This window comes from Chrysemys picta, chromosome 7 (genome assembly GCF_011386835.1).
Source record: "Chrysemys picta bellii isolate R12L10 chromosome 7, ASM1138683v2, whole genome shotgun sequence".
Taxonomy (NCBI): Eukaryota; Metazoa; Chordata; order Testudines; family Emydidae; genus Chrysemys; species Chrysemys picta.
In genome coordinates, this window is record NC_088797.1 from 31,458,738 (window position 1) to 31,469,586 (window position 10,849).

A 10,849-nucleotide genomic window follows, 5' to 3' on the forward strand; every position below is an offset into this window, starting at 1 on the left:
TCACAAAAGCGCAGTATAACCACTATGGTTAAGAAAGCCTATCACCTTTATTTTGGCTGCAAAATTGGAGATCAGGACAAGAGGTGGGCCCCACACATATGCTGCAACACTTGTGCAACAAATCTTTGCCAGTGGTTGAACAGGAAAAGGAAATCTATGCCTTTTGCAGTGCCAATGATTTGGAGAGAGCCAACTGATCATACCAGCAATTGTTACTTCTGCATGGTGCCTCCAATTGGAAAAGGTGTGTCAAAGAAGAAAAAGTGGACTGTGCATTATCCAAACATTCCATCAGCTATACGCCCAGTACCCCACAGAGAATGACTGCCGGTTCCTGATACACCAGAATCATTCTCACTTGAGTCAGACGAGGAAGAGGAAGAGGATGAAACTTCTGGTCCTGAACCATCATTGTCACAGGACCCACATTTTCTCCCATCCTCCTCCTTTGAACCGCACCTCATAACACAAGGTGAACTGAATGACCTTGTCAGGGATTTGGAACTACCCAAGAGTAAGGCAGAGCTGTTGGGCTCCAGACTACAGCAGTGGAATCTCCTGGCAGGTGATGTTAGGGTTTCCATGTTCCGTGACTGTCAAAAGGATCTTGTCCCATTCTTCTTCATGGAAGGTGATCTTGTAGCCTGCAACATGGATGGTGTGATGGCAGCCTTCAACATCGTTCACGATCCAGATGAGTGGAGACTGTTCATTGATTCATCGAAGACGAGTCTTAAAGCTGTTTTACTGCATAATGGCAATGTTTTGCCATCAATTCCAGTTGGTCATGCAGTCCATATGAAGGAAACCTATGACAACATGAAACAACTTTTGAGGTGCATAAACTATGACCAACATCAGTGGCAGCTTTGTGGCAACTTGAAGGTTGTTGCTCTCTTGCTTGGTCTGCAGACTGGATACACAAAGTACTGCTGTTTTCTCTGCGAATGGGATAGTCGTGCAAGAGATTCCCAATACATCAAGAAAGATTGGCCACTCCGATAGTCATTGGAATCTGGGAGGAAAAGTGTTCAGCATCCACCACTTGTTGAATCAAGGAAGATTTTGTTATCACCCTTACACATCAAGCTGGGTCTGATGAAGAACTTTGTCAAGGCCATTGACAAAACACAATCAGCTTTCACGTACCTCCGTGGAAAATTTCCAAGGTTAAGTGAAGCTAAAATAAAGGAAGGTGTCTTTGTTGGTCCTCAGATTCGTGAACTTCTTCGAGATGATACATTTGACCATGCACTGCATGGCAAGGAAAAGACGGGGCATGGAAAGCCTTCCAGTTAGTGGCAATAAATTTTCTCGGAAACAACAAGGCAGACAACTACAGGTTGTTTTTTGAAAACCTCCTCAAGGCATACAAAAGCCTTGGTTGCAACATGTCACTAAAAATACATTTTTTGCACTCTCATCTAGATTTTTTTCCACCGAACTGCGGAGCAGTGAGGGACGAGCACGGCGAGCGATTTCACCAGGACATTGCAACAATGGAGAAACGCTATCAGGGGAAATGGAGCCCATCAATGCTTACAGACTATTGCTGGACAGTGACAAGAGATGCTCCATTTAATGAATACAAGAGACAAGCCAAGAAGCGCCGAGTAGACACTGAATAGGACTAAACTATGTACATAATAGTTTTTTGCCTTTTGTTTCATAATAAATTTTATTTATATAACCCTTTTGCTGACTTTTAAAGTGTTACATAAACAGGACAGGTGAAATATCATGTAAAGGAACCATAAACACATGAAAAGACCTAGGTTTACAATTTATGATTAAAACTCTACTACTATCTACACAATATACATAGACATAAAATGTAAAAACTTAAATATCTTAGAAACAGTAGCCAATCAGTTGTTTTAATTGTCATTTTGAATTCAGCACATCAAAGTTCATACTATGTAACCCTTCTGCCCATCTAAGTTGGCAGCAACAAGGGCCGGGTTCTGTATCTAGGGGTTCCGTTTCAATAACGCAATGCAAAACCGGCTCGAGCCCCCACCCAGTGACCTGGGACAATTACATACCACCCCCTGGGCACCTCTAAGAGGCAATACTTCCCCTCTCGCAAGCACGGAGTCTGAGTGTAACAGAAAATGTTTAATAACATGAGGTAAACAACATCAGCATTAAATGGAAAAACCACCACAACTAGAGTTTTTAGACCAAACCATGAGCGAAGACCCACCCCAGCAAATTGGGCCGTGTCCTCTCCCGTTGGTTCTTGAAACCAGCGACCCAAGAATCACCAAAGTCCCAAAAGTCCACCAATCCCAAAGTCTCTTGGGTCCAGCAACCCAAGAATCACAAAAGTCCCAAAAGTCCGACAACCCCCCAAAGTCTCTGTCCATGATCAGTGCAGCCCCAGAGTTCAAGGGGGGGGGTGAGCAGGGTGTTAAGGGGCACCTTACGTGATCCGAGGCCAACCGGCTGCTTCTCCGTGGGGTTCCACTGCAGCCTTCACCACGAACTGCTCCACTCCACCCGCAGTCCCACGAACTGCTCTGGCAGCTGCTCCGCTCCGCTCACCGACCTGTGAGCCGCGCTGCTCCGCTCCGCTCACCGACCTGTGAGCCGCTCCGCTCCGCTCACTGACCTGTGAGCTGCTCCGCTCCACTCACCGACCTGTGAGCTGCACCGCTCCGCTCACCGACCTGTGAGCCGCTCCGCTCCGCTCCAGCCGTCCCTTGGGCCGCTCCCACAAGGCTCTGCTCTGCTAGCTGCTCCTCCAGCCGCTCCGCTCACCGACCTGTGAGCCGCTCCGCTCCGCTCACTCCCCGCTAAGCTAAGTTAGCTTAGCTATAGCTTCAGGCTCCCCCACTAGTTAACACAGCCTCAGTGATCTCAGCTCTTAAATAGCTTTAGCTCTTTTGTGATTTCAGCTCTTAGTGATTTCAGCTAGTAGTAGGGGAGCCCCAGTGCTGGTGCACTATTGGCCCAAAGCGAACTCAGCTCAGCAGTCTGTAACTAGACTCCTAAGGGAATCAAAGTTAGCTCTGACATTCAACAGTGGAGAGAGGAGGTAGTGCAATTGGTGTTTCAACCCCCTTGGGGAGGGGGCCACACCATCAGGTACAAATACCTGTCCCCATCCTCTCTCTATTCACTGGGTTTTGTAACCCATGCCCCTTGACAAGCAAATGCTACTTAGGTAATGGTGAATGACTCACTCAGTCCTTCTGTCATACAACAGTTCCACTGGCCTTGATTCACAGAATCAGGGTAACAAAACTTTATTCTTCCTGCCCCAATAACAGAGAAACTGGGGATCCCACACCAGCCAAAGTAACCACTTTGAGTTGCTGTGGTTTCATGCCAGGCGAATGGGTGTGCCTATGCAAACAAGATCAGCCCCTGGAGTTCTTTTCCACCCTCACCATAATTCACCACCAGATGTCAGGGTAGAGCTCATCCTGACTCTGCTTACATCCTCCCCCCAGCTGAAAATTTGTCGTCCCGACAAATCACACTCCCTATTATAACAACTCACTGGTTCCCTCCAAAGGGCCTCAGATAGCCCACTCTAGCTTCCACAAGCCTGTGTGCTAAACATATTGGTTCCTCACTAGTTACCCCAGGTGCATCATAAGTCAACCGTTTTACTGGTCTTATTACCCTGTCTCGTCTATTGAGAATCTCTGTTGCCGTGGTGGGCGGGACAGCCTCTTGACCGATGGATGGAGAGGTTTCCTTTGAGGGTCCCTCGGCTACTGGCATAGGCCCCTGCATTTCTAGTTCTAACAGTGGAGGGTCCAAGGTGCCCAGGACATCCTCCACCTGTATGTCTCCACTGTCCAATAACCTGGGTGTGTCATCACATGGGGGTCCCACCAGTGGCTCAGGGGTGTCAGGAATGGGCCTAAATACTTCTGCCATGGGGTTTAGGGTGGAAGAAGAGGAGCTCTCTGTTGATTCAGCTGATCGAGACTGAAATCTTGTCTCCATCCCAGGGTACACCATGGTTGTGTCTTCCTCCTCAGACTCACTCTCAGATGTGCTGCATGGGGGTAGGTTAGCTGCAGGGGGCTGGCTGTCCACGTTGGAGGGCGGCTTTGGTCCAGCACCTTCGTTCTGCCCAGTTGCCCTGTTGTGGCCCATCTCATACGGGGTGCCTACCAATTCCCCCACAGGGAGCAAAAGGTTTCTATGCACTGTCTTTGTCTGCCCTGGACCCTCTTCAGGTTTGATCTTGTAGACCGGCAGGTCTCCTAGCTTTTCCATCACCAAGTAAGGTATTGCCTTCCATCTGTCGGCTATCTTGTGTTTGCCAGCAATACCCAAATTTCGCAGCAGAACTCTGTCCCCCGGCTGGAGTTCTTGCAGACGTACCCTAGCATCATATCGATGTTTGTTGCGGTCGGCGTTCTTCCGAGCCGCAGATGTAGCTAAGTGATAAGCATCCCGCAGCTTTTCTCTCAGTCGTGATACATATTGCTGATGAGTTTCATAGCTATCTCCATCCTCTGATACACCAAAGCACAGGTCTATGGGTAATCTTGGTTCTCGTCCAAACATTAAGAGATATGGGGTGACTCCTGTAGCATCATTCTTTGTGGCATTGTAGGCGTGCACCAGATATGCAACATGTTGGCTCCAGGTTGCTTTCTGCTCTGGTCGCAAAGTCCCCAACATATCTAATAGGGTTCGGTTGAACCTCTCTGGCTGAGGATCACCTTGCGGGTGATAAGGCGTTGTTCTAGACTTCTTAATTCCCGCTATCCTCAGCACCTCCTTCAGAAGATGACTCTCAAAGTCCCGCCCCTGATCCGAGTGTATCCGGGCTGGAAATCCATAAACTGAGAAATATTTCTCCCACAGTACTCGAGCAACGGTGGTGGCCCTCTGATCACGCGTGGGATATGCCTGCGCATATCGTGTATAATGGTCAGTCACTACTAGAATGTTCCCAATATTCCTCTTGTCTACTTCTAAAGACAAGAAATCGATGCATACCAGTTCCAAAGGTTTGGTGCTGGTGATGTTCTTGAGATATGCAGCCCTCGTGGGCAGAGTTTTCCTTTGAACACATCGAGCGCAGGTCTCACATTTCCTGCGAACATCTTCAGCCATCCGAGGCCAATAGAATCTACTACGAAGAAGTTCCAGGGTCCTCTCCATCCCTAAATGTCCAAAGTCATCATGCAGGGCCCTCATGGCCAGGGCTCTGTACTCTTTTGGCAGCACTAGCTGTGCTCGTTGCTTTTGTAAAGGGTCTGTGGTCACTCGATGTAGCACTCCCTGAATAAGTTTTAGTTTGGTCCATTCTCTCAATAGTAGTTTACCCTCCGGGTTAGGTGGGACAACCACAGCTGGGCTTCGCCCCTCCCTTTTGGCAAGTAGTGTATCACGAATGCCAATATCTTGCAGCTGGGCTTCCTGCCAGTCAGCCGCATTGAGCATGGGCAAAGGAGATTGGTCCAACGCAATATAGTTCACTGAAGCAGAAGGCACGCATTCAGGGGGCAGGCCCAAAGCTTCTGCAGCACATCCATGAAGACTCTCATGGGACTCTGGCTCCCGGCGACTCACACTGCAAATAGCCCTCACTCCATCTGTGGGTATCATAGCAACTCCTGGTGCCTGTGGACGCCTGGACAATGCATCTGCATCTACATTGCTTCTCCCTGATCGGTATTGAATGCTGAAGTCATAGCTAGCCAAAGCGGCCACCCATCTTTGCCCTGTAGCATCCAGCTTAGCACTTGTTAACACATAGGTCAGTGGGTTGTTGTCTGTCCACACCTGGAACTGAGCACCATATAAGTAGTCTCGAAATTTCTCAGTGATGGCCCATTTCAAGGCCAAGAACTCCAGCTTGTGGGTGGGATAGCGAGTTTCACTATCAGACAGTCCTCGGCTGGCAAAGGCTACAGGTTTACGTCTTCCTTCCACTTCCTGGTACAGTACTGCTCCCAGACCCTCCAAACTGGCATCAGTATGCAGGATAAATGGCTTGCTTGGGTCAGCAAAGACTAGGACTGGAGCATGAGTTAGGCAAGTAATGATTTCTCGAAAAGCCCTTTCACATCTCTCATCCCACCGTGGCCCAAATGGTTCGAAGGGGCCATAGTGTCTCTGCACAGGAGGCTTTGGGGACCTTCCCTTATTCTTGGTCTTAGATTTGTTCCTGCTGGACTGGTATCCCCTGGTAAGATCATTCAGAGGTTTTACAATCGTAGCATAGTTTTTCACAAATCTGCGATAGTAGCCACTAAACCCAAGAAAGGTCTTGAGTTCTCTGTAGTTACTTGGACATGGCCATGTAGTGAGGGCTTCTATTTTATCGGGATCAGTACTCACACCCTCTTGGGACACGATGTGACCCACATACTTCACTGAGGTCCTGCAGAACTGGCATTTGTCAATTGAAAGCTTCAAACCATAATCCTCTAACCTATCAAGCACTTTAAGAAGTCTTTCTTCATGCTCCTCCAAGGTTCTTCCAAACACTATCAGGTCATCCAAATAAACTAACACTTGCAGTAAATTCATGTCTCCCACAACTTTCTCCATAAGACGTTGAAATGTGGCAGGTGCTCCAGAGATCCCTTGGGGCATGCGTTCAAACTGATAAAACCCTAATGGGCAGATGAAGGCTGTCTTCTCCTTATCTGCTTCACCCAGAGGGATCTGGTAGTATCCACTCCGAAGATCCAACACAGAGAACCACTGGCTTCCCAGCAAACAGTCTAAGGCATCTTGGACTCGAGGCATTGTGTACTGGTCAACCACAGTACGGCGGTTTAGGGTGCGGTAGTCAATACACATCCGGATTTTCCCATTCTTTTTACGGACCACCACAATGGGTGAGGCATATGGGCTGCGGGACTCTGTAATGATGCCATTCGCAGCCAGCTCCTGAAGATGTTGTCGCACATCTTCCATCTCGGAGAGGGCAATCCTCCTAGATCTCTCCCTGAAAGGTCGAGAGTCATGTAGTCTGATGTTGTGCTCTACTCCTTTTGCACATCCCACATCCCACTCATGCAATGAGAACACCTTGGATCTTTCACAAAGTTTCCTCCTCAGGCGATCTTTCCACTCCTCGGACAACGGTGAATCTCCAAAGTCAAACTTTGCAGGGTCTATTGGCGGAACTTGAGTCTCACACTGGGGTTTTACAATTGATTCAGGCTCAAAGAGATCCGCTATCTTTTGTCCTTGCTTCACAACAACATCTCGACTTGTTTCATTAGCAATCAGTATAGTCACCTTTTCCTGGGCTTCAGCAGGTAGGGTTATGACTCCACTGGGGATCAGCACTCCTTCTGGGAGCTCTCCTTCAACCGGCTGCTCTACCATTGCTAATGCCCCTTTACTGCCTTTCAGCCGAGTACTCATGACAAGCACTTCTTGCTCCGTCCTTGCAGGCACTACTAACGGGGTTGTGCCCATGTACTTCAGCACCCCAATCGGTAGCTCAGATGTCTCCTTTTTAGCACCCTCAATCTTCCTATAGGCTTCAGCACAAAGCGTATGGATCATCAGGGTATTCAGGTACTGGTCCCCAGCCCGTCGTCTGCAGTAATCCGCGAGCACCTTGAAGAGACTGGAGTTGGTCCCTATCAGCACAGACACATCAGAGGTCCCTTTAGGGTCAGGGCATATTAATGCAGCTGTGTCCACCTCTTCTCTTACCCCAGCAACCTCCTCTGGGAATTCCAGGTGCACTATGACATACCCTTGGTAGGGGTATTCATCCATGCTGAGGCCACACAGACCAACGCCAGTCAGTGGCTGTATAGGCAGGTGCCTAAGCATTTGTTGGTAGAATGACTGAAATATAATAGTCACTTGAGATCCAGTGTCAAGCACGGCTTTACACTCCAACCCTTCAATCTTCACCATGACCTCTGCTCGAGGCCCTATCAGTCCTGCGGGGATCCCAGCTGGACAGTCTTTTCTGGGGGAATCTTCAAATCCTGCAGGCCTGGGTGGTCCCCGTCCCTGGACTCTCTGGCAGCTACCGGATCTCTCCCAACTGATCCTCAGCTTTCCATACACTAAGGAGGGGTTTTCTTCATTATGGCACTTGGCAGCACTGTGTCCATCCTGACCACATCGGTAGCAGAAGAATTGTCCTTTCCCTCTTCGCCCAGATGGGATGGTGGCTCTAAATGCTGACTTCTCCATCGCCACGGTCAGAGGCTCCTTATTCCCGGAAGTCTTAGCTTGGTCAATGGTGCTTTGCAGTTCAGCTATCCGTTCTGTCAGGACCTGCACTTGTTGGGCAAGTTCCTCTGTGGTGCTCACCATCAGTACACTGGCCATTTGCAGTGGTGTTGTGCCGGCTGGCTCCAATGTTTGGGCTTCCCAAAACTCGCTGGCAGCCTGCCTTTCTTCCTCTTCTCTGACCTCCTTTATCAGCTGGGAATAACTTGGGGGATGTTCCCGTCGTTCTCTTAGCCGGAGATGGAGTAGAATCGAGTTCTGATATTGAGCTCCTCTTACAATTTGAGCCAGTCTGGTCCGATCCATCTGTTCAGCAGTCACTGCACCCCTCATGACAGCTCTCTGAAGCAGTCTTTCCAGCCTCTGTATATAGGCTGAAATCTTCTCGCCAATTTGCTGTCGGGAATTAAGGAACTTACAGTAACTGTCTTCAGGGCCCTCTACACTCCCAAAGGTATGATCAAGGGCCTCTAGGCAGTCCTTCACACTGACCCCAGGGTCAATGAGCTTCAGGGTGCGAATCACATCTAATGCTGGGCCACTAAGGCTCTCTATCAGACATCTTCGCTTTTCTGCATCAGGTACGGCCCACTCCTGCAGCATTTCAGTGGTATGCTCCAACCAGGGTTCGAACTCCTCTGCCCCAGCAAATAACCTTAACTCACGACAAGAGTTTGACCTAGCATGGGACAACACAACCTTTTCCAATATTTGCCCCAGTGCTTTTGTCCAATCATTGGCTGAGGCTGTGGCCCCTGAGCTAGAGGCTGCAGGGCCGGGGCCCAACAAACCTGACATATTAGCCATTATACAAACAGTAATTTCCTCAAAATATAACCACAATTGTTTCCCAATGCAGGGGAACACTCAACAGGTGCTTGCGAGGGGTACTGACCCAGGGGATCCCGGACGAGCCCCCAAAAATGTAACCCTTCTGCCCATCTAAGTTGGCAGCAACAAGGGCCGGGTTCTGTATCTAGGGGTTCCGTTTCAATAACGCAATGCAAAACCGGCTCGAGCCCCCACCCAGTGACCTGGGACAATTACATACCACCCCCTGGGCACCTCTAAGAGGCAATACTTCCCCTCTCGCAAGCACGGAGTCTGAGTGTAACAGAAAATGTTTAATAACATGAGGTAAACAACATCAGCATTAAATGGAAAAACCACCACAACTAGAGTTTTTAGACCAAACCATGAGCGAAGACCCACCCCAGCAAATTGGGCCGTGTCCTCTCCCGTTGGTTCTTGAAACCAGCGACCCAAGAATCACCAAAGTCCCAAAAGTCCACCAATCCCAAAGTCTCTTGGGTCCAGCAACCCAAGAATCACAAAAGTCCCAAAAGTCCGACAACCCCCCAAAGTCTCTGTCCATGATCAGTGCAGCCCCAGAGTTCAAGGGGGGGGGGGTGAGCAGGGTGTTAAGGGGCACCTTACGTGATCCGAGGCCAACCGGCTGCTTCTCCGTGGGGTTCCACTGCAGCCTTCACCACGAACTGCTCCACTCCACCCGCAGTCCCACGAACTGCTCTGGCAGCTGCTCCGCTCCGCTCACCGACCTGTGAGCCGCGCTGCTCCGCTCCGCTCACCGACCTGTGAGCCGCTCCGCTCCGCTCACTGACCTGTGAGCTGCTCCGCTCCACTCACCGACCTGTGAGCTGCACCGCTCCGCTCACCGACCTGTGAGCCGCTCCGCTCCGCTCCGCTCCAGCCGTCCCTTGGGCCGCTCCCACAAGGCTCTGCTCTGCTAGCTGCTCCTCCAGCCGCTCCGCTCACCGACCTGTGAGCCGCTCCGCTCCGCTCACTCCCCGCTAAGCTAAGTTAGCTTAGCTATAGCTTCAGGCTCCCCCACTAGTTAACACAGCCTCAGTGATCTCAGCTCTTAAATAGCTTTAGCTCTTTTGTGATTTCAGCTCTTAGTGATTTCAGCTAGTAGTAGGGGAGCCCCAGTGCTGGTGCACTATTGGCCCAAAGCGAACTCAGCTCAGCAGTCTGTAACTAGACTCCTAAGGGAATCAAAGTTAGCTCTGACATTCAACAGTGGAGAGAGGAGGTAGTGCAATTGGTGTTTCAACCCCCTTGGGGAGGGGGCCACACCATCAGGTACAAATACCTGTCCCCATCCTCTCTCTATTCACTGGGTTTTGTAACCCATGCCCCTTGACAAGCAAATGCTACTTAGGTAATGGTGAATGACTCACTCAGTCCTTCTGTCATACAACAGTTCCACTGGCCTTGATTCACAGAATCAGGGTAACAAAACTTTATTCTTCCTGCCCCAATAACAGAGAAACTGGGGATCCCACACCAGCCAAAGTAACCACTTTGAGTTGCTGTGGTTTCATGCCAGGCGAATGGGTGTGCCTATGCAAACAAGATCAGCCCCTGGAGTTCTTTTCCACCCTCACCATAATTCACCACCAGATGTCAGGGTAGAGCTCATCCTGACTCTGCTTACACTAAATAGTACATTTTATCTCTGAAGCAGACGACTTCTCAAAAATTGTAGACCACTGATATCAGAGGCTAATGGGACTCAGCCTATTCAATTACATAACAGCTGTGTATTGTGGCTGATGTACTTCAGGGTGCATAAGTGTGCCATTGTGGGGTGTTAGAGCTGCTGCAACCCTGCAGGGTACAGTACTGCTTGCTGCCA

The 10,849-nt window shown here is 49.6% G+C and overlaps 1 protein-coding gene across 1 annotated transcript; it reads right to left on the reverse strand.

Annotated features, from left to right (window-relative positions):
* Positions 1-1,915: 1,915 nt before the first annotated feature.
* On the reverse strand, positions 1,916-10,611 carry LOC135972847 (uncharacterized). Its single transcript, XM_065552996.1, has 2 exons — positions 9,842-10,611; positions 1,916-9,749 (listed from the first exon to the last, which is right to left on the reverse strand). Exon 2 carries the CDS (start codon positions 8,995-8,997, stop codon positions 3,505-3,507), a length of 5,493 nt encoding a protein of 1,830 aa, XP_065409068.1. The 5' UTR covers positions 8,998-9,749; positions 9,842-10,611; the 3' UTR covers positions 1,916-3,504.
* Between the last annotated feature and the right edge of the window lie 238 nt (positions 10,612-10,849).